The following is a 24967-nucleotide window of genomic DNA, read 5'->3' as shown; positions in this document are numbered from 1 at the left end:
GTCTCGCGATGCGCGAGCTAGCGCATGCGCAGTGTCGGCATCATGTTCATTCCCTGTTGTGGCATCAGCACAGGGAACGAACTACGCATGTGCTAGCTCGCGCATCACGAGATTTCGGCGCTCCAGCTCTGTGACGTCATCCGGCAAGGAGGAGATTCGGAGGACGCGGGGCGGTGCTGGGCTTCTTTCCGCTTGACTCATCTCCGACTACAGGACTCATATCAGGTAATTTGCATATCGCTCAAAACAGTTTTTTAACACAATAAAAGCGCAGAGAGCTATGGGACCTGGGTACTGCAGATGTGCTAGTGGCCATCTAGCAGCCCATGTCCCCAGCTCTATGCGCAAAATCCTGGTGACAGGATTCCTTTAAGTTATTCTAATAGTTTTACAAAGCAATTTGGATCTTCTAATAAATACCAATAATGATTACTTGTTCTTTTTTACATATACCTACATGAGGTTTTTAAAAAAAAAAAAAAAAAAAAAAACTGTATAGATCATGATATAACTAAATTACAGTACATTGACCATCTGAATAAATACAGCAAAAATTAACACGGGGCACAAGATCACCATTAAAATGGGAACCAAAAATATCCCTTTGTTTTCTCAGTCTGCACGGCTGCTTTAGTAATGGGTAATGCAGTCATTTTCAATATATACAGTATACATTTTTAGAAAAAATATAAAAAATATAAATTTCATTAATGGGGTTGGACCATCTCACACAATGGTGACCTATCACTACGATACATCACCAAAGTCAAATAGGTACAGGTCCCGGCAGTAGGAGACCACCTATCTCTAGAACTGAGGTGTGCCCTCCATTCACTTCTACGGGAGTTCCACGCGAGCATGCATTTCGCCATTTCTCTCACAGCAGTAAATGGAGAGCGCAGCGGGAAGGTGCAGACACCTCTCCATTCACTTCTATGTGAGTTCAGCAAATAGCCGTGCTGTTGCCCTCCATAGCAATGAATGGAGGGTGGCCGTGCTTGCACCTTTAGTCACCTGTCTGACATTGGTAGCATATCCTGGCAATATTGCATTTGACAATCCCCTTGTCATAAAAAGGTCAACCCTAAAATAAGCTAACCATGGGCAATCCATCCAATAGGGCCCTGGCAATCAGCTGTAATCTGTTTGGGAATCGGGTAGCAAATTGGTAAATTGCCCCGCAGTGCCTCCACAGGGGAAGTGAAGAATTACACCATTCTCACTGAAAGAGATGAACATGCCAGGTTCTCCAGAGAGAAAACTCTAGCCATTCCCTGTTCGGACTCCCAAATAAGGGTCGTGAAAAAAGAGGAATTCTTATATATTAACTTAACAAATCGGTTACTTGACAAGGACTTTTCTAAAACCGGACAATCCCTGTATAAAAAAAAAAGTCACATTTCTGAAAGCTGATATTCAATTTTTAAATGTAAAAAATAAACCACTAAAAACTAGCAAAAAATGAAAAGTAATAGAATAAATGTTCTTACCAGCAACTCCAGTTCTAAATTTCTAACTATACATATGGACATACATAGCCAAGCTGGGTTAAGGTTGCCACTGCAATATTAATTATAAAAATGCTTTTATCGCCAAAAACTCTAGTGCAAAAATGTAAAAAGTATAATTAAATATTAAGTCACTGAAAACTAAAACAGATCTTGACATGTTCTGTGTTTAGTGTTACTGCGTCCGCACAGCAGTTCTTTACGAAAATCTGTCCAAGGCAAAAAGCTCGCTGGTAGGACTAAGAATGTGGCAAGAGTAAAACTAGGCAGAAATAGAACTAAAAACAAACTTTATAGGATATTTAAACTTGGTCAAAAATACAAAGAAAAAAGGTCTAAAAATAATTTTTTTAAAAATTTGATAAAATGTAGTTTCTTCATTTCATATAAAAATGGCAAAGGCAGTGTGGTGGTTGTGTTCAATCCAAGCCTGCTCTGTTGAGCTCCTCGGGCATGTACTGCAGAGGAGTGGCAGGCTCCTGTGGCGTCTCCTCATCCTTCATGGCGCTATTCTCTATCCCTCCACTAGTCGGCGCTGGCGTAGGCTCCATTTGGTAAGTTGCTGTGCTGCAGTACATGATGAAGCCCACCATAATCACCACAAACGCCAGGATGTAGAGAAGAGAGAACTGCAAGACAAAGACGACCAACGCATTTTTAGATTCCTTGTAACTTTAGTATCTGCAGCATTTCGACACCTTTCATTTTCTATATTAAACATGTTGAACGCTCTGGACCAGGCATTCCTCAAACTGCAGGCCCTCCAGCTAGTTGTAAACTACAACTCCCACAATGCCCTGCTGTAGGCCTGATACCTGTAGGCTGTTCGGGCATGCTGGGAGTTGTAGTTTTACAACAGCTGGAGGGCCGCAGTTTGAGGATGCCTGCTCTGGACAATCCCTACTTGTTAGAAGGGTCACTGGAAAAATAGGTGATCGAATTGGGATCAGATTTTTGAATATTGCTTATTTTAGACAGTGCAAACTTAGACTAAAGGTGCACCAGATTTATCCTCCACCATCTTTAGTCTATGTGCGCATAGATTATCATGCAGATTTCGCACCAAAATTCAAGTGTTACACAAGCAATTAGCATGCAGCAGATTTTAAAATCCGCAGCATAGGTATATTTCCATGAAACAATTTCTGCACCATGTACATTAGATTTAGAAAAACTTTTCTACTTAGATGGTACTGTATTAGGCTGCAGATTTTATGCATGAAGGTCTGCGTGTGATACGCACCGTGTGCACATAGCTTTAGCCTGTCTACTCTAACAAAACTTTGTGCCAAGATTCTGGCGCACGGTGCCACACCTTAAAAGGGTATTCCCACCACAGACAATGGGATATATCGCTAGGATATGCCCCATTCTCTGACACAATGAGAACAGAGTAATTGAACGGAGGGCACACTGCGCATGTGCAGTCGCACTCCATTCATTTCTATGGGGCCGCCGAAAATAGCAGAGCGCTGGCTCGGCTATTTCCGTCTGCCCCATAGAAATTAAAGGGAGCACGGTGCGCTCCCATTCACTTCTATGGAAGCAGCGGGGAGCAGTGCTTGGTGGTGGACGGATCCCAGGAAATCCGGGGTCCTCCAGACACAACTATCCCCGCTCCGTTCTCGTTGTAGGTGCGGGCCCCGCCTCCTAGCGATATGCCCCCATTGTCTGATAGGAATACCCCTTTAACTCCGGCCCCTTACTCTCATAGCCACACCCACCTTCCGCTAAGCCTGTTGAGCATGGCAGAAAAGGGTGTAAAAAACGTAAAAAGGGTTATATGAGAATTTGATATAGATGACCCATCTGCAGAATAGCAGGGGCCCGACTCTCGGGATCCCCGCTGATCAGCTGTTTGAAATGGCCACAGCGCTCTGTGCATGCTTAGGCGCTGAGCATGGCAAGCTGCTCACCAGAGCTCCTTCAAACAGATGATCGGCAGAGGTGTCCAGAGTCAAACCCCTGTCCATCTGATATTGATGACCTATCCCGATATCCAGGAATTTTTTATTGATGGCCTAACACAGATAAGAAATGTGGTGTAAGGCATGTGCGCCAGAATTCTGACACATCTGCAACAGTAAATCTGCTCCATTGTGTCCCATGGTCTAAACCCTCAGCTGTAATCTGGGAAGGTACTTGGAAGAAAAACAGGCCCTACACAATTTAGAAGATGGATGACATGGTGAATTCTGGCCATTTTCAATAATTATTGTTTAAAAAAGTTAATACGAACAATCGCTTGCAACATTTGGTCTGCCGTAAATGTAATAAATCAGGTTTAGGCCACTTATTGATGACTGATCAGCTGCATTATGGTCAATCAACATCTCGTGTGTATGGACTGGACGGAGTCTAGGACTACACTGGTCAGAGGACAAGCTGTCGCTGCCAGGATTGCAGAGTAGCAGTGATCCCATAGAAATCAATGGGATTCACAACACAAGTCGCAACAAATCCAGAAGTTAATGGGCAGTAGTCCTTGGACACATCGCAGGTCCTCAAGAATGAGAGACACATCTGTAGTCACTACAGTCCTGTATTAGAAGCATTTAAATCTGGATTATCATTCATTTCCATCTATTGGAGTTCTTAGGTTGTTCCTCTGATACACAAAAAGAAAGGTCCTCAACCCTGACAACCCCACAGGCATGTTCTGCCCATCTGAATGTTTTTGTTGTTTCAGTGGAGTTAGGTGATAAGAGATTACAGGACACATCCTTATCTATAGGAAAAGCACAAAGGGCTGCTCAGAAATAATCTATTTTTGGTAGATCCACGGGCGGACTGGCCAATGACCATACAGAGAAACTTCCCGGTGGGCTGATTCCCGGGGGCCGCCTAAGACCTTCTATGACCTCCAGCCAGGTACATAAAGATCGTATTCTGTCAGCATTAATTAATGTAGGATCATTAGGTACTTATGCACCTGGCCAGTGGCCATCCTCAGGACGTGGTATCTGGTTCTGCTGGGGTAGCGTCTTGTTGTGCACTACAGTATTGCTGGCCCCACCTTCTGTCAGTTTGGACCCACCTACAAGATGGGGCCACTTTAAGTTCTCAGTATGCCCCTGGGTAGATCCCTGTGATTCATGAAGGCCTCAGGTATTAGACCTAATAGTGTAGTATCTATAGCCCCTTTTAGTGGCAATAAACAATAGATAAAGGTCAACTGAACCCACCAATTTCGGCAGGGACCGGCTGACCCTCTAACGTGTGTCGAGCAGGAGGAACAGCTGTCTAGGTGTCCATACACTTTCAATAGCTGTCGGCCGACAGTTCAGTGAGCTCATGGCTGTCTTCCCCGACACACATGCCAAATCAGCATGGCCGAACATCTATACGTTTTCATTGGGAAGAGAGGAGAAAGCAGTTTGCAGAACTGACGGCTTATCTTCCAGTTGAACAAAGGGATCGGGCAATGAAGTTCAACATCGGGAGTTCATCAAATACTGTAATGCAGGGATCAGCGACCTCCACCATTCTAGCGGTTCCAAAACTACAACTCCCAAGATCTTGTATTCACTTCTTTTGGAGTTACAAGCACAGCCGATCACGTGTGCATGCAGTCTCACAGCAGCTGAACCCTGCTGTAATGTGTATGAGGGTCTACAAGTCTATGGCCACCTCCACATTACAGCTGCCAAGCTGCACACACGCCTTGTGAATAGATCTTATCGCACTACCTAAGATCACAACATATTACGTTTCAATGGGAAGAAAGGAAAGGTTTTCCAGCACGACACCAACATAAAATACCAGACTATTCCTTACACTGTATCCAAATAAGAAGAGGCCAAAGAAGAGGCTGTAAAGGTCGGCAGTCAGGATCCCCAGGTTAACAGAGGTGGCACTGGTGACTCTTATCACAAGGGGCATCACATTGTACAGCCCGAACATGCAAAGAGCAAAAGCGGCAAACAGCAGTCCTGTAACACAAGCAAATACATAGACGTTATAAAAAACCTTGATATAGAGAGGATGCTAGTCCCTATAAACAACTAACATGCTTGCTCATTGGGCCACAGTGTCTGAGCCCTGGATTCACATGACACAGGATTGACTTTTTAGGAAAAGCATTTCCAAAAGAGCCAATTTTCCTAAAATGGGGGCTTTTCTGCAATCCTCACTTATGACTGCAGGAGTCCATATCTGATTAAAAAGCAAGACTACATTCCGTTACTGCAGTGCAGGCGGCCCCCATGTATACAGGAATGGCGCATGCTGATGCCAACGCTTCTCTGATGTACCTACATGCCACCACAGACGTGGAACCTTCATCTGCCATTCTTCTTCATTTCCAGACTCCACAATTGTTGCTTCCATTATGTATTCGATCTAAAACACTGATGGCGGTGGATCCACAAAGTTATGAAGAAGTGTCGGCCTCTACATAATTTCGGCATATCCAGCGCCGGTGTAAATGTAAGATGGATGTCACGGGGTCTCCCTTTCTGGGATTCCGTGTCAGCATTCAAACTGAATGAGTGCAATGCAGGGATCAACAACCTTCAGCACTCCAGCTGTTGTGAAACTACAACTCCCAGCATGCTCCTTTCGCTTCTGTGGGAGTTCAGTGAACAGCCACCCAAGTGTGCATGTTGGGAGATGTAGTTTCACAACACCTGGGGTGCCGGAGGTTTCTGACGAGGCTGGACAATGCATGCATACATTTCCAAAGAGGCAATAAACAGTAATATTTCCTTCATGCAACCATAAAGCCGACTACGCCCATAGGTCACAAGATGGCGTCGTTCATGCGATTCGCTTCCTCGGGCTGTTCCTGGCTCCCTGCACTATGGCGCAGAACGGTAACTGGATGCATTCAGCCCCTGCGCAGATACAGGCAGCAGAAACCCCTGTATTTGTGACAACACTGGACTCGTCCAGTTACCGTTCAGCGCATGCGCCAGAGTGATGGAGACCAGGAACAGGCTGGACAAGTCTTGCATCCTATGAATGTTGGGGACAGGCAGCTTTCTTTGTTAACATTGCATATGCGGGGCAGGAGAGGAGCTTCACCTTCATAGCGGGGGTAGAATACAGAGTCATTTATGGTTGCATTAATACTTTTTTTTTACAATGTATGTATAAATTGGACAAACCCTTTAACAACCGATTGCCTGGGGTTTCACCTGCCGTGATTGGGGTGCTGTGGTACCACATGATGTGAGGCACTACCCTCAGAGGGGGAAGGGGTCGTCCAGAAGGGCAGACTCTTTGAATTAGGAATAAGTCACTCTTTTCATACTATAAAAGTCAGCGGCGCCCATAACGCTCTGATCTAAACATAAGGTTGGATGAGGCAGAGAGTACAGCACTTACCTATTCTCCAGTCCCACTTAATGCTGCCAATAGCATGGTATTCCACAGCCATCCTTCAGAAGAGAAGGGGAAAGACGTCAGACATATACAGGGAACACACTGAAACGGAGAATGCAAGTTTACAGTCTACGATGATGAGCAAGTAGTCAATTAAAGGGGTTCTCCGGGCGTTTTCATATTGATGACCTATCCTCAGCATAGGTCATCAATATCAGAATGGTGGGGGTTCGGACATCCCCGCTGAATCAGCTGTATGAAGAGAAGGCGCGCGCCATGCCGTCTCAGTTCTCTCTTCCTGTTCGCCATAGACATAGCAGCAACGAGCAGGAAGAGAGAAAGGAGCGGGAACACACGCACTGCGCACGCCTTCCTTTCATACAGCTCGTGATCTATACTGAGGATAGGTCATCGATATTAAAAGTTCGGAGATCCCCTTTAAAGGGATCTGTTGGCCGTCATAAATAACTGCAACAATTCTGCAGTATTTTTCTATAAGTTTAAGGATCTGCTGCTTCATTCAAGAGAAAAATTACTTTTTACAGGTTCCAGCACAGCCTCGCTCTCGCATCTTGGGTAACCCCTTTAAGTTACAACCGCAGCCAGGACTTACTATAAAGTGTTATTCCCATAAAATAATCAAATCCCATAGTAGATTTACAGTTGTCTCTCTCAGACTCCTGAATGAAATATGGCTAGTTGTGGGGATCAACCTCTGTGGGATCTGCAATAATGGTAAACTGGATAGATGGAAATGTGTCATCAGAAAATGACCTATTGTTTCAAATCACGTTATGCTTTAAATATAGGAGGTCCCCTCCTGACCATTGTGTCTATGGATCATAGGGCTTCCGTAAGTCAATTTTCTTAATGCTGTTAAGAAAAGCTCAGGCAAGATGACCGCCCCCATAATCATGCTCAGGAAACAAATTAATCTGCAGTCAGAAATTAAAAAGAGATTAGAAAAAAGGAAGTGTGTTACCATCTGATTACAAGTGGCAGAAAAAAAATGTTGGTGACACATTTCTTTTAAAGATCCTCTGTCAGCATGATCAACCCAGGCATAAACGTTTCTTCATGCTGATAAAAATGATACTTTTATTATGAATATCCGTGGCCCTATTGCTGAGAAAAGCATTTTTATTTATATGTTAATGACCTAACTGGAGAACCAAGGGGCTGGCCAAAGCCCTTGGAGCACTAGCTTGTTACACTCTTCACCTTCAGTCCTCCCCTATTCACCTGGAATGCGCTAGATTAGGTAAAGCCATGTTTTGTTGTGCCTGGTCTCACTGCTTGATCAGTTTACCTCCTGCTGCACTGAGCAAGCGCTGAGACCCATCATCTGTGCTGCGCAAAATCTCCTGGTCAGTGCAGCAGGAGATACACTGATCAAGCGCTGAGAGCAGTTACAAGAACACATAGCTATACCAGATGTCTACCGCTATCAATCAAGGTAAAAGGACTGAAGTTGGAGGGGGGAGGGGTAACAAACTGGTGCTCCGAGGCCTTTGGCAGGCACCTTGGTGCTCCAATTAGGATATTAACAGCAGTTTCTTAGCTATGGTGCCACAGATATTAATAATAATGGTATCGTTTTTATCACCATGATCACCCCTACCAGTCTGTATGCCTGGCGTAATAGGGTAGATGATGCTGACTGTGGCACTTTAAAAATGCACAAAAAAATAATAAAAATCATAAAACTAAGCATCACATAACTATAGAGGCCCTTACAGTTGTATACCGCTGATAAAAGTGCCAAACAGGCCCAGCATCCCCAGGAACTCCTCACGGGTGAGGTTTTTCACTATGTATTCTTCAGATACATTGGAGATGGCGTACAAGCAGGCACCTAGGATCACCAGCACATCACCGATCAGCATGTCAGTAGCTGGAAAGAGAACAGGAATCAAAAGTGTGGCAGCAGCCATCCCAGGATTACAGTATATTAAAGGGGTCGTCCCAGAATGACAACATATCTTTCCCCAAGGATAAGTGTCTGATCACGAGAATGGGGGTCCTCTGTCCCCTCCTATGAACTGAATGGCGGACCATGTGCTCTTCTACTAAATCTCGATGGGACTGCTGGTGATAACCTCAGCTGCAGCTCCAATCATACTGGGGAAGCACCTATTCTCGTAATCGGTGGGAGTCCTAATGGTCAGACTTGTACTGATCAGACACTTATCACCAATTCAGTAGGTGATCATTCTGGGACAAACCCCTTTTAAAGAGGACCCTTCACCGCTCCTGGACAGGTCTGTTTAATAGCTTCATGCATCCCCCATGTAATGACAATTCTGGAGCATCTATTCTTATGGCTCTATGTTGTGCCATTCCTTTATTATTTCTACTAGAAGTTATGACTGAATTGCTAGCAGTCTGCAGTAAGGGTACAAAGGGGAGGAAACCAGTTGGGGGGGGGGGGGTGTACCTGCACAGTCTGACTATCCAATCAGTGCTGCCATTTTCAGACTGTGCATGTACACACCCCCCCCCCCCCCCAACTGGTTACCTCCCATCTGTACCCTTACTGCAGACTGCTGGCAATTCATTCATAACTTCTAGTAGAAATAAAGTAATGGCACAACATAGAGCCATGAGAATAGATGGCCCACACCGCTGCCCCCCCACACCGCTGCCCATTGTATAGTGGCTGTGCTTGGTATCGCAGCTCAGCTGCATTCACTCGAATAGGACTGAGCTGTGCTTAGGCCACGTAACCCATGATCAGGACGTCATAAGGTCTAGGGAAAACTGAAAAAAGCGCCGGGGGGGGCATTTCAAAAAGCTGATGTCAGACCCCCACTGATCAGATACGGACAGGATCATCAGTAGAATTTTTTGGGGGGAAAATATCATTAATGAGATGCATTGTACATTGTAGTGAATATGCTTTTAAACATGTTATTCTTTATGTTTATTATACAATATCTGCAATGGTATTTCTGAGGCTGAAGAGGACAAAGTCCTTCCCAGTAAGCTTCTAACATGGGCTACTTGTTCATGGACACTGAAAGCCAAAAGAACCAATGTATTATCACTCATCTAAACCTTTGCCTTCTTCTCTTCCGGACAGAACATCTGCACCAACCATGGTCCCGACACCCAACAAACAGACCACAACAGCAATAAAATGGATCACTCTGTATCGCGAGTGAAGAATGAACCAAGACAGAGCCATCAGAACCGGGATCCCAACAGCAGTCCAAAAGCTGGAAGAAAGAAAGGAGAGAAATGGTCTGAACGACAGACTCAAATCTGATCAAGAAATGTGGGAGAAATATTATGTGGTCACATTCTCGGGTAAAGGGGATGTTCCAAGAAGAGCATTTAATCCTCTAACCATAGGTGATAAATGTCAGAACGATGAAGACCAGAACCCAACCTTCTCCAAGAATGGGGGTCTGTGAATGCCCTGTCCAAAGTGGCGATAGTGTGCCTGTTGGTCCTCAGCTTGGGATCGTGGGATGTCCCTGTACTACTGAGCATAGGTGATTAATGCTGTATGTCGGAGAAACCTGTCAGCTCTTCTGATTAGGTCTGTAAATAATTGTACTGCCTGAAACATAATTCGGGAGAAATATTTGCCATGACAGTGTTGCATCAGTCGTCTTAAAATGTATGATTACACTGACATCTGAGTGTTAAAGAGGCATACAGCTCTAAATCCTCCGATTCCCATTCAGTAAGCTAAAAATGGTTGCCTGCAGCCACCACTAGAGGGGGTACCACACACAGGGATTTATGCAGTTACCCCTAAACTTTAAGGGGCTGAACCCGGAAATATCCCCATTTTCACCCAAGCAGCCTCTCTGACTTGAGCATCGGAGCAGTTCATGCTCCGATGCTCTCCTTTGCTCTGCACTGAATCGCGCAGGGCAAAGGCATTTTGTGCAGTTCTAGTGACGTATCGTGCTCTCCATAGGGCTGCCAGGCAGAGGCTTCCGCCCAGCAGTGAGCCCGGTGACGTCACTGGCACTGATGGGCAGGCTTTAGCTCTGCCCTAGCCTGTAAAACGGCTAGGGCAGCGTTAAAGCCCGCTCATCAGAGTTGGTGACGTCACCAAACACACTGCTGGGCGGAAGCCATCGACCAGCAATGTGTTATAGTAAATAAAAGAGCCCTGGGCAGGGCAAGGGAAAGCATCGGAGCATGAACTGCTCCAATGCTTAAGTCACGGGGGCTGCCTTAGTGAAATTATGGGTATGTCCAGGTTCAGCTCTGGATCTGGACAACCCCTTTAATGTAAGCTGTAAAAATCTCTATGCCCACACACACACACACCTTTTGGCAGCTGCCAGAAAATGATGTGATTTGTCAGGAATAGAAATGTCCAGCGCCTCTCCGGGCCACACAAACAGTGGCATGGTCTGCCTCCATGGTAGGGAACCCGCAGCCTGATCTGGCATGGAGAAGAGGACAAGTAAACAGCCATGTCTTCTTACCTGGACACTAGTGATGGTTGTAAACTGATAGGCTTTGACGATCGAGTAATTTGCTTCCACATCCACGATACCCAAGAGGAGGTACTTCCACCACTTCTTCCTCAGAATATGTAGCAGCCCGTTCTCCCCTGTCAGAAAGAAGACAATGCCGGTCAGACCTCCCCAGTCTTATCTCTTCAGTTTTATTTTTTGCATCGGTCAGCCGGAGCGCTCTGTACATCCGGGCAGCTCTTGTTTTGGAACACAGGGCCTTGATAAGGGTGCACAGTTCTCAAGATGTCAGAGTCTCAGAGAGGCCGACAGATAAGAATAACGTAACGGGGAACTCAAGGTTCAGACCGGACATCAGAGCGGCTGGGATACACTGGATTTATTCATGTTTGAAAATTTATATAAGAAAAGATGACAATTACTCTTACCGGTAATTCGATTTCCCGTAGCCTCCACAACGGCACAGATACGAGCTTAATCCCGCCTCCCAGGGACAGGAAACAGAAGCCCAAATACAAAAAAGACACTGCCTCCTACCTACTCCAGTTAATAGCAGATAACCGAAGATATTTCATAAACATAACATGTGAACAACACAATCTGTGACTTAGATATATATATATATATATATATATATATATATATATATATATATATATATATATATATATATATATATATATATATCTATATATCTATCTCTATAATTTTTATTTTTATTAGGGAAGGAAAAACCCAGTGCCGTTGTGGAGGCTACGGGAAATCAAATATTACCCGGTAAGGGTAATTGTCATCTTTCCCGAACGCCTCCACACCGGCACCGATAGGAGATTTTCAGAGTAGAATTTTTCTAGGGAGTGACCACAGCCAAAAAGGACTTTACGTCCAAATGCCAGATTCCTGGCTAGCCATAACATCAAGTTTATAATGCCTAAAGGTCATAGGGTTAGACCATGTGGCTGCCTTTTATATCTGATCCACAGAGGCAGCCCCTCTTTCAGCCCAAGAGGTGGACAAAGCTCTTGTGGAATGGGCCTTTAACCCCAAGGGAGGAGAAACATTCTTTTTTTTTGTAACAAAGGATGGTCGTCAGTTATATCCACCAGGCTATTGAAGCTTAAGAGGCTCTTAGACCCTTATTTTTTCTGTGGCCTTAAGGTACGCTAGAAGACATCTCCTCACGTCTAGATGGTGAAACATTTTTTCCTGATCTGAAGCTGGAGATGCACAAAAAAGGATGGCAAAGCAATATCCGGCTGAAAGTGAAACTCAAGAGAAAACCTTAGGCAGAAATGCTGGGGAGTGTCTAAGAATCACCCAGAACAGTGAGGTATGGTTGTTTACAGGAAAAGGGTGGGGGAAGCTTTGCCAGAACGCATTCCGCCGTACATGCACGGCCGGCTGATCGGGCGGGTGCAGGAGCTGCGCCCATCCGATCACTGCAGGGGTCCGCCGGTCCCTGGAAGCCGGGCCCCTGCTGTATCCGCCGACATCGCTGTTTACAGCGATACCGGCAGATTAACCCCTTCTATGCCATGGTCAGCGCTGACCACGACATAGAAGTGGTTTGCGGCGGGTGAAGGAGCGCATCGGGTCCCCGTGCTGCTGTGGCGGGGACCCGATGTGCGACAAGGCAGCCCGATGCCGTGCAGAGGACCTACCTTCTATGGGTGCCAAGGAGATCCAGCCTCAGGCTGCGTCTCCTAGGCAACCTGCTAGTGTATTTCTCAGTGTAATCCACTAACAGGCAATGCATTACAATACAGATGTATTGTAATGCATTTCAGAGGGGATCAGACCCCCAAAAGTTGAAGTCCCAGAATGTGACAGAAATAAACGTAAAAAAAAAAAAAAAGCCCCCACCCCTTTCCCCTAATTTTATAATAAAAAAATAGAACCCCCCCCCCCCCCCCACATTAGGTATCGCTGCGTCAGTAACGACCGGCACTATAAATATATTACATGATCCACCTAGTTCGATAGACACCATAAAAAAAATATATAAAAACGGTGTAAAAAAAAAAAAAAGCCATTTTTGTCACCTTACATCACTAAAAGTGGCGTATACCCCCAAAAAATTGTACCAATCTAACAGTCACCTCATCCTGCAAAAAATGATCCCCTACATAGGACAATCGCCCAAAAATTTTTAAAATTATGGCTCTCAGAATATGGAGACACTAAAACATGATTTTTTGTTTAAAAAAAAAAAAAAAAGGGATTGTGTAAAACTTAAATAAAAAAAGTATACGTATAAAGGTATTGCCACGTCCGTAACGACCTGTTGTATAAATATATCATATGACCTAACCCAGGCATGTCCAAACTAAGGCCCTCCAGCTGTTGCAAAACTACAACTCCCAGCATGCCCTAATAGCTGTAAGCTATCCAGGCATGCTGGGAGTTGTAGTTTTGCAACAGCTGGAGGGCCGCAGTTTGGACATGCCTGGCCTAACCCCTCAGCTGTGAACACCGTAAGAAGAAGAAGAAAAAAAAAAAGAAGCTTTTTTTTGGTCACCTTACATCACAAAAAGTGTAATACCAAGTGATCAAAAAGTCATATGAAACCTAAAAACAGTCATCGCATACTGAAAAAAATTAGCCCCTACATAAGACAGTTGCCCAAAAAATAAAAATAAACTGACTTTCAGAATATGGAGACACTAAAAAAATCTTTTTTTCAAAAATGCTTTATTATGTAAAACAAACATCCAAAAAGTCATATTTGGTATTGTCGCGTCCGTAACAACCTGCTCTATAAAAAATACCACATGATCTAACCTGTCAGGTTGGAACATTGTAAATAACAAAAAATAAAGACAGTGCCAAAACAGCTATTTTTTTTTGTTACATTGACTCACAAAAAGTGTAATATAGAGCAACCAATAATCATCTGCACCCTAAAATAGTGCAAACAAAACTTCCACCCTATCCCGTAGTTTCTAAAATGGGGTCACTTTTTTGGAGTTTCTACTCTAGGGGTGCATCAGGGGGTCTTCAAATGGGACATGGTGTCAAAAAAAAACAAAAAAAACAGTCCAGCAAAATCTGCCTTCCAAAAACTGTATGGCATTCCTTTCCTTCTGCGCCCTGTCGTGTTCCCATACAGCAGGGTGTTTCTGTAAACTACAGAATCAGGGCCATAAATACTGAGTTTTGTTTGGCTGTTAACCCTTGCTTTGTAACTGGAAAAAAAAAATATTAAAATGGAAAATGTGCCCAAAAAGTGAAATTTTTAAATTCTCTCTATTTTCCATGAATTCTTGTGAAACACCTAAAGGGTTAACAAAGTTTTTAAAATCAGTTTTGAATACCTTGAGGGGTGTAGTTTATAGGGTCATTTTTGGGTGGTTTCTATTATGTAAGCCTCACAAAGTGACTTCAGACCTGAACTGGTCCTTAAAAAGTTGTTTTTTGAAAATTTCTGAGAAATTTCAAGATTTACTTCTAAACTTCTAAGCCTTGTAACGTCCCCCAAAAATAAAATGTCATTCCCAAAATAATCCTAACATGAAGTAGACATATGGGAAATGTAAAGTAATAACTATTTTTGTAGGTATTAATATGTATTATAGTAGTAGAGAAATTGAAACTTAGAAATTTGCAAATTTTTCCAAATTTGGTATTTTTTTTTTATAAATATTTTGATTCAAATTTACCACTGTCATAAAGTACAATATGTGACGAGAAAACAATCTCAGAATGGCTTAGAAAAGTAAAAGCATTTTAAAGTCATCATCACATAAAGTGATGTCAGAACTATTGGGTATGAATAAAGTCCATAATTATAAGGCCTATATAAGTGTATGGACATGAGCCTAAGGGACAACCATTTTGTCTTATTAAAAGACAGAGTGATTTTTTTTTCCTTTACTCTGAAATTGCTAACCTAAGGTTTACGATATATACCAAAGTGTTTACCTAAGTCTGTTTTGTGAGAAGGAGATGTCCCAAGGTCTAATGAGATGTCATGGCCTAGATAAGACAATGTATTTGAATTCTGATGATTTTAGTGAATAGAAAGACTCTAATCTTTCTTTGGGGTTTTTATATTAATCAATATAAGAGTAGATTGATTTTATATAATCAATTTTAATAGGTGTGCTGAATATATAGTATATATATATATAAGAGTATAGTCCTCATAGATATATTCAATTGTAAGATTAGAAATGAGGTATAAACTCCTCTGTCATGTTTAGAATCTGTCTCAATGGAACACACAAATTAATTATTTATTTCCTGGAATGGAAAAATGTGGACACAGGTGATCATGAACAAACCCTGTCTCCTCCACGAACAATAAATTGAGATAGCCCTATTTATCTTGATTTAATCAAGTTTGGTCAAAAGACTTAAGGATACACAAGTTAGTTGACCAAGTATAAAACTCATTGTCTCTTAAAGATCTTCTCAAGGTTTCGTCTGAAACCTTAGATTAAATTTTATTGCTAGTATATGAAAAAGAGAAATAAATTAATGCTTTGATTTTTGTATGGAATACTAGTGCCATCTAGTGTTAGGGTAACAAAGATCTAGGGTATATTTTTCCCTAGAGGGAGGTTCTATTAATTATAAAGTGAGGTCACTAGTTAATGATAAAACTTGGCCAAGCCCTTTCTAAGAGAGGATAAAAAGATGGTATGGGCTGACAGAAGGGTCGATCTCGCTCTCTCTCTGGACATCATCTTGACCATCTTGCCAGTCATTGGAGGCAGCCATCTTAGAACCATTGAAACTGATTTCTGCTAGCTGACATTTTGGTATAGTATAACCTTACCTATATTTTATAGGATAATTAATTAATATAATACATATCTATAGATATATTCAATTAACCATACTTTGTGTATAGTATCTGTTTTGGAATAAGATTGGGGTGTACCTGCAGCATCATCCTGAAAATTAATCCAATACAGGGAGATTAAAAAGATACTAGTGAAAACACGGTATTATCTCCAAGGAACTGAATTCAGTTCTAGACCAGTATGGTTGATAATATATATATATTTATATAGATAAAAGATAAACCAGATTTGGGTTTAATCGGACATTTGTCGGCTGAGAGAAATCAAGTATTAAATTGACTTTTAAAATAAGTGAGGGGTATTATTATAAGAAGGCATAATTGTGTGTATATATATATATATGTTCTCAATTATTTTTGTCTTTACCACTATTTTGCATATCATTGAGTGAATTTTATTACCGCCAATTTTATTATATATATTATTTTGCACTATAAATTGTATTAATAAATTACATATATATTTTGTCTATAACTGGGTTTTGTCTTCAATTCAACGCAGATCACGAGCTTGTTTTAGCTTGATATTTATGATAATAAGTAAGAATCGCCTTTATTGATGATTTTAATTTATTCACATAAATCATATAGACTGTCAATCGGAGACAGCATAAATATTCCGACATTAAATTGGAGGTCCCTACCGAGATCTGCTTGTAATAGAAACAAAATTTTGGGGTGCAAAATATATATTTGATAAAGTTATTGTGGTACTTGTAGTGCAACAAGTAAAAAAATGTCTGATAACAATGGCGAGGCTAGCCAAGGCATGCAGGCTGCTGCTGCAGTGGTAAAGACTGATATGCATGATAGAAAGACTCAAGAATTAATTGAATATATTGTGTTGGGTCATATGCATGACAGGTTGGATATTAAGAGAGAGTTAAAGGATTGGAGGTTTGAATTGGAAAAGAGAGCTGTAGAATATGCAGATGATATCTGGTCTGATAAATCCCGATTTGCTGATTATCTCTGTCACATTTCCCAAGCTAAACATAAGAAAGATAAGGATTCATTAATCCTTCAATCTTGGCCTGAATTTGTATATTTAGTTATTGAAATAGCAAAGCAATTAGAAAAAGCAAAATATAAAAATGTTGAACAGGCATATGAAATTGATAAATTTCAAAAAGATTTATCTGAAATGGAAAATAAGGCGGCCATGGTTTCTGGTGAATTAGCACAATGGTCTGCTAAATTATCAGAATATAATGACAGAGACAGTCAACAGCAAGAAGTTATTAGGACTCTGGAATGGAAATTAAGTCAGGCTACTAATGAATTGTCTAAATGTCAATTGTCTATGGTGGATCTAGATGAGGAATGTAAAAAGTTGTATAAGGACAATAGAAATTTACAAACAGAGTTAGATAACCGGGATCTTGACCCTCTTCAATTCAGACAGCCTAAGGATTCTAATAGAGTGCAGGTAAAATATTCCAGGGGGGAATTAGATGCAGAAAGTAAATATGACAACCCCTTTAATGGAGAAGAATTATTGGCTCTGAGAGAACATTCTCTTCCTAAATTAAGACCGATTTCACCTCCTAGGTCCTCTAAAAGTTCAGTACAGAGATCTTATCAACCCATGATAGACACTACTAAAGTGATCAAATTTCTCAAGGAAACTGTGGGTCAATTTGCAAAAAAGGGTTCACCCTCCATAATAAGTCATTTGGAAATATATGAGGAGGCCATGAAAACTTTACATTTAGAAAAGGACATACAGAAACTTGAATTTATTACCTGGGTTTTCGAACCAAAACACCGGTATTTCTTTAATTCCCTTAGAGATATGGGTAGGGATTCTTGGTCAGATGTGGTCGCAGAAATAAAAACTGAATTTGGTCCCTATAAGTCCACTACTGCTGCAAGGAGGGCCTTATTTACCCTGAAATGTAGACATAATCAAAGTCCCAGGGAATTTTTGTCAGTCCTCAAAAATGCCTATAGTTTATCTGAAAAAGATCCCAATTTTGAAGGTAGTGAATTTATCCAGTTATTTTATGACGCTTTGCCCAATAAAATAAAATTTATTTTGGCCAGGGATTACCATCCCAGAAAGACTCTGGATTGGTTACTCACTGAGAGTATAACTCTGTACGCTGCAATACAAAATTGTGATGAGTCTCCTGATAGAAAATTTAAAAAAGCGAGTGAGGAAATAGCAGAAACTCACATAAAAAGAGATCAGGGAAAATTTGAAAGCCCTAAAAGAAGTTATGCTGATGTGTTAAAAACTCCTAGACCTTCCGAACCAAATAAAATTCAGCCTAGGCCAGATGGGAATAAGGGTCCAAATGTTGCTGAAAAGAACCCAAACCACCAGAAGGAGTTTAGAAATAGACGGTTCCCTCCTTTTCAAAGATATCAGAATAATTATTATAGGGGATATCAACGTAGGCCAGAAAGGGCTCAAAGTGGTTCTGAGTCAGATGGTTCTGGGAGATCACAATCATATCGGTACCAAAATCAATCTCCCAAAGGTTATGGGAGAAAGAGAAGTAACCTATATGATCGAATGGATCAAATCCAAGATCAGTTTGGTATGTTGATGCAGCGGATGGAGGAATTGTCTAAAACAATCACTGCTAACTCTAAAAATCCTTTTTTAGGGGTAACCCCTCCTGTAGAGAATCCTCCCCAAATATAAAGGGGGAGAAGCAGGTAAGTATGTCAAATGTTGCAGAGGTTGATGACTTAAATGTATGTAAAGTGGAGCAATCTAATATAATTGTCTTTCCCTTTAAAAGGAATTTAACCCTTACAAAGCCACATGGCAAGGGGGAGGGGAAACCTGTTTGTTCTGTCTTACAGCACACAAAGTCTTCAGCTGCACAGAAGAAGACATGCGATCCTGCTCATAAAAGGAAGGAGGAGGAGTTGAGGACAAGTCTAACTGCTGAGCAGGAAAACCATTTCAATAATCATGCCAAATATCTTTGTTCCATACAGGAAATAGATAATAGATATTATATGAAAGTTGAATTATTTGATAATTTCTCGCCAATAGCCTTGATAGATACAGGTAGCCAAGCAACTTTATTATCTGTAAAATACTTCCAACAATTGCAGGATGTATCTTCTAACAGGTATAAGTTAAAAAGTTTTAATGCTAACCTGGTAAGTGTCTCAGGCAATGCCCTCAAGGTTTTAGGTAAAGCTTGGCTGGATTTTAAAGTAGGAAACAAAGTAATTAGCCATCCTACATTGATCGTGGATATGCCCATTGATAGATTAATTATTGGCATCGATTTCCTGAAAAGATTAAGTCCAATTATTGATTTTATTAATAAGGTGATATGGTCTCAAGTGAGGATGCCCATTAATTATGAACAATCACAATCCTATCACAATAGGCGTAACTGCCATGTGATAGAGGAAAGGCCTGATTCCATTGAGGTACATTTCCGAAATAGCCAAGTCCCTGATGTCTCTTTCCTGCAAATCACTCCAAATTCCACTATAGGTGAACAGGAAGATAACACCATATGTGTGTCTCCTGAACGAGTAAAAGATGTCTGTTTGGAAGGGGATGTTCTTACAATCCACCTACACCCAGAAACTACTGACCCTATTGGGTTTAATGGTCACGAACAATTCCTAGTGGGAATGGAAAAGGTGGATGATGAGATGTTCTTCCCAGTACAGGTGAATGACTTAGGAAGAACTAAGAGGGCTAAATTGGATTTGCGCCATGAAAACAGTTATATTAGTAGGGATCTACTAAATCAAGTGGCCAATTCTAAAGTGATTCGATATCCAAATCCACAAGATAATTGGATACATGACTTAGATAATGATTCTGATGATCATAATATAATTGCAAAATGTATATTAACCATTTCTATTGCAGGAAAATCGGCTACTCATTTATTCCTGGTGCTTGATGAACCCAGATATCCTATGTACATTGGCAACGATATTTTACATCGTTTTGCTATCCATGTGGATATAGTGAATTCCACATTGTGGACAAGATTAAAAGGGAATCCTGAAGGTTTTATGGATGAACATGAAGCACACAAGTCATCCCAGATACTGCCCTATGCAGTCAGTGTATTAGTGCCACGAGATATAATCATCCCTCCAGGTACTAATAATTTCCTGTTACCCATTCAGGTGTCAAAAGGCCAAAAATTAAAGAATGGTGATGCATTGATATGCCTATCAAACAGAATGCAACAATTAGGTATTTCAGTAAATCATACCCCTATGGTGAATTTACAAACCTTTAAAACCCAAATAATTGTGAATAATGGTATGCCAAATGAAGTGCATTTGTCTAAAGACACTATCATTGGTATGGCATTAGATTCAGATTATTATACTTTTGGGTTTCAGAATATAATTATTGGCCTAATACCTGAATCGTATCTAACAGAAGAACAATTGGTTGAACAAACATTTTATTCTTCTCCTGAAGGATTGTTCACCATTAGTTCAGTATATCCTTTTAATCTTGAAGAAGGTACCTGTAAGGTAGAGGAATCCTCTCTTACCTTTGATCATACAATCAATGAGCAGGAAGCCCAGGAATATCATGAGTTTGCTGAAAAAGCAGGTAAGTCAAATCATGACCTCACTGACAGGTTGGAGGAAACCTATGAAATAGGTCAACCAGAAGTTTTTCCAGGGTTTATGGAAATGGTCCAGCAACAAATTTCATTAGCTGATGGATGCTCCAATGACCCAGAGCGACAACAACTAAAGGAAGTTCTCTTAGAATTCAAGGATATCTTTGCTAAAGATTCCTTTGATTGTGGTCTGACTGACATACACATGGCCAGGATCCAGACTGATCCTGAGGCACCTCCCGTTTATATCAAGCAATATCGTCTTCCACTAGCTTGTTACGACTCGCTAGCGGAAATAATCCAAAATCTCAAGGAGAGAGGTATTATAAGACCAGTGCACAGTTCTTATAACAATCCTATTCTTGGAATTCTTAAACCGAATGGTCAATGGCGTTTATGTGCTGATCTTCGTCAGCTAAATAAACGTGTATATATGTCCGGGTGGCCCGTGCCGTATATAGACCAATGCTTGGTACAAATGCAAGGCGCTAGGATCTTTACCACCTTAGATTGCGCTCAGGGATATTGGACCATCAAAGTAAGCCCTGAAGATCAATACAAATTAGCCTTTACTTTTGGTAAAGAACAGTTTGCCTGGACTAGACTACCGTTTGGGTACATAAATTCAGGTCATGAATTTGCTGTATTTTTACATAAGGCTATGCCTGATGCCACAGAAAGAGGAAATTTAACTTATGTAGATGACATTTTGATGAAAAGTACTTCATTTGACCAGCATATTCAAGAAATTAGGCATGTACTGAATCAGTTGAAAGAGGCAGGTGTGAAAATTTCTTTACAGAAAGCCCAGTGGTGTCGAACTAAGGTAAATTTCCTTGGACATGAGGTTACCTGTGAAGGCCTGAATCCCCAGAAGAAAAAGGTGGAGGCTGTTATGAAATCTAAAATGCCTACCAACATTAGTGAATTAAGATCATTTCTGGGTATGATGAATTACTCCCGTAAATTCATTGATAACTATGCTGAGATTAGTAAACCATTGCTGACATTGTTAAAGAAAGGTGTACCCTGGACATGGGGGGAGGATCAGGAACAAGCTATGTCTGAGCTTAAAAGGAGACTCACCCAAGCCCCATGTCTAGCTTATCCCGAGGGGGGTAAACCCTTTTATCTGGAAACTGGTTTTACAAATCTTAGTATTAGTGCTGTCTTATGCCAAAAACAAGATAAATTGCATAAAGTTATAGCTTATGCAAGTAAATCACTGTCACCAGTAGAAATAAAGTTTAGCAACTGTGAAAAAGCTTTACTAGCCACAGTCTGGGCGCTTCAAAACTTTAGAAGTTTTGTACAGGGTGAGAAAATCATTGTTGAAACGGCCCATCAACCCCTACAATATCTACAGAGTGATAAAATTAGGGATGGTAACTTGTCTAACAGCAGGATCACTGCTTGGACCTTGTCTTTACAAGGATGGCCGTTGGAAGTTCAGTATAAGCAAAATAAAAAGTGTCCAGTAGCCCAAGGACTTGCTGAATTGCATAATTGCGCTGCTAATTCTCAAACGGAAGAACTGATAGATGATTTTCTAGAGGAACAAAAATCTTCCCCTTACAAAGTGTATGAAGACGACTATTGCTCTCTACTCCCCTGTGCGTACATAGATGGTTGTGCTTACCATGCCATTGTAGGGGATGAAAGAAAACTAGTGGCAGGAATTGGAATTACGTGGATAGATGGGTGCCCGAGTATTTCAATAGGTTATAGTATTGGTGCTAAGAGTAGCCAGGTAGCCGAATTAGCAGCTGTCTACCAAACCGTTAAAATTGCTATAGAGCACAATATAAAGGAATTCGTCATTGTTACTGATTCAAATTATGTGCGGAACAGCTTTGTAGAATATATGCCCACATAGAAGAGGAGTCATATGTTACGGTCCAATAACAAACCAGTGAAACACGCCAAGTTGTTTTGTGCCATAGATGAGCTAGTCCGACATAATGATCTAACCATTTATTGGAAAAAGACTAAAGGTCATTCCAAAACCCAAAATAAAGATAAAGAGGGTAACGACCTAGCTGATAAACTAGCTAAACAAGGAGCCATAAGTGGTGATCATGTGAATATAGATCATTTACTAGAGATGATTCCCATTGACGCTATCACTAGACAACAGGCTAAGGCCCAAACTGAAAATAGTATAGTTCAATGGAGCCAAGAATCTTCTAGTGAGGATCTGATTAAAAGCCAGAAGGAAGATGTTATATTGGGAATCTTCTATAAACATATTGAGGATCCTAATAATAATCCCATATCGGAGGATAATTATACCCAAAAAGAAGACCTCCGATTACTTATGAAATCCAAATCCCAATTTAGTATTCAGGATGGGTTATTAATGAGAACCTCTAAAAATGGTATTCAGCAGTGGGTAGTTCCTACTACATTTAGAGGTTTAATGTTACAGCATGCCCATGATGCACCTACAGCTGGTCATCGTGGAGAAAAGATTACATATGAGTCACTACGTGATTATGCCTACTGGCCTCATATGTTAAAGGATGTCCAGAGTTATTGTCAAGGTTGTTTGGTATGTGCGCAATTTCAACCGCAAGGTCCTAAACATCGTGCTCCACTTCAGAAGAAAGGTTTTTCATTACCATGGTCTGACATCCAAATTGATTTTATTGGTCCTGTTACCCGGTCATCCCGAGGAAATAAATACATGTTAACCGTCACTTGTGTGTTTACAAAATGGGTAGAGTGTCTACCGGCCCGCAATAACACAGCCGAGACCTGTGCATTTTTGTTGATTAACCATGTATTTTCCAGATTTGGGTTACCATTAAGGATTGATTCAGATCGTGGATCACACTTTGTAAGTGAGGTAATGGCGAAGATATGGAAGATGTTGGGTGTGAAGAGAAAATTACACATTGCTTATCGTCCAACATCTAGCGGATCCGTTGAGCGCTATAACCAGTCTATTGTCAACATCCTTAAGAAATATGTTAAGGAGTCGGGTAAAGACTGGGATATAAGGTTACCATTAGTACTCATGGCCATTAGAGCTACTCCAAGTACGGCTACCCAGATGTCACCTTTTGAGCTGATGACAGGAAGAAGAATGGTACTTCCTCAACATTTGTTGTATCGCACATCAGATCATAACCTGATCAATGCAGCCACGACACATCAGTATGTGGAGGACCTTCGTAAGTATCTTCAACACGCGTTTGCTTTCGCGCAGAAGAATCTTGAGAAAGCCGCCGTAAGTAACAAAACTTATTATGACTTGAAAACTACAAAAAAGGAATATGAGGTAGGAGATAGAGTGTATCTCTATAACTTTGCCCGGGATCGGGTAAAAGAAAGAAAATTTCTACCATCATGGAAAGGTCCGTATGATGTAATTGATAAAATATCACCTGTAGTTTATAAGGTGAAAATTAATACCAAAGATGGTTTCATCGAGAAATGGGTCCATGTAAATCAATTGCGAATATGTCATCCAAGATCAGAACTGAGAATCATAGAAGATGACGCTGAATAAGAGAATGAATAAGGATGCGTTAATCTGATTTCTCTCAGTTCACAGATGTTCCAATTCTGGGGTTTCCATATAAAGCATTTTACATAGCAACGCTAGGGAAACTGTATATCTCAAAAAAATAAATAAAATATATATATATATATATATATATATATATATATATATATATATATATATATATATATATATATACTGTATTCATACTTTCATTTTCCTTTATAGAAAAAGGACGGGCGGAACCAGACGTGATTCCTGGCGATGATGATGACAACAAAGATACAGATATCGTGCAGATGGTGTTGATTCAAGAGGTCCAATTAAAGACGGAACTAATCATCAACCCGAATCTACAGTCGTGTTTCAGATGTCCCAGAATTGTGAATGATGGCTAAGAAGATTATATTTCAAGAATCTTTGCGAAACTGGATCCAAGGACATTCATTGGATGAAGATACCGGATATCACCATTTTAGCTTGGGAAAGGAACCAAATTGGTACATTATGCATGAGAACAAAGTCACAGCAATAATGGCATGATTGGTGCCAAGTTTTGCATTTTTCTCACATGCTAAAACCATTGGACACAGAATCTCTGTGATAATATACTTTTCCAGGATTGACGTTATGATGCGATAAAAGACTCAGATACAATATTGATGAACATGAAAATTCTTCCGACCTTCTCCCAGTTAGGTCTTAAGGGGATCCTTGACTAACGTGGGAAGAAGGGGGGGGATTTGTCAGAACTATTGGGTATGAATAAAGTCCATAATTATAAGGCCTATATAAGTGTA

General features: G+C 41.1%; 1 protein-coding gene across 1 annotated transcript in view; it reads right to left on the bottom strand.

Moving 5' to 3' along the window:
* Window positions 1-372: 372 nt before the first annotated feature.
* SLC35F2 (solute carrier family 35 member F2) overlaps window positions 373-24967 on the bottom strand; it is a 38012-nt gene continuing 13417 nt past the window's right edge. Inside the window, 7 exon segments of the mRNA XM_044286420.1 lie at window positions 373-2137; window positions 5286-5440; window positions 6837-6889; window positions 8571-8727; window positions 9891-10038; window positions 10040-10051; window positions 11285-11412. Of these exon segments, the coding sequence (XP_044142355.1) occupies window positions 1928-2137; window positions 5286-5440; window positions 6837-6889; window positions 8571-8727; window positions 9891-10038; window positions 10040-10051; window positions 11285-11412 (863 nt within the window). The 3' untranslated portion in view covers window positions 373-1927.

The sequence above is a fragment of the Bufo gargarizans genome, chromosome 3 (genome assembly GCF_014858855.1).
Source record: "Bufo gargarizans isolate SCDJY-AF-19 chromosome 3, ASM1485885v1, whole genome shotgun sequence".
Lineage (NCBI taxonomy): Eukaryota > Metazoa > Chordata > Amphibia > Anura > Bufonidae > Bufo > Bufo gargarizans.
Note: the sequence above shows the minus strand (reverse complement) of the source record. Positions and strands in the feature narration are given on the sequence as shown.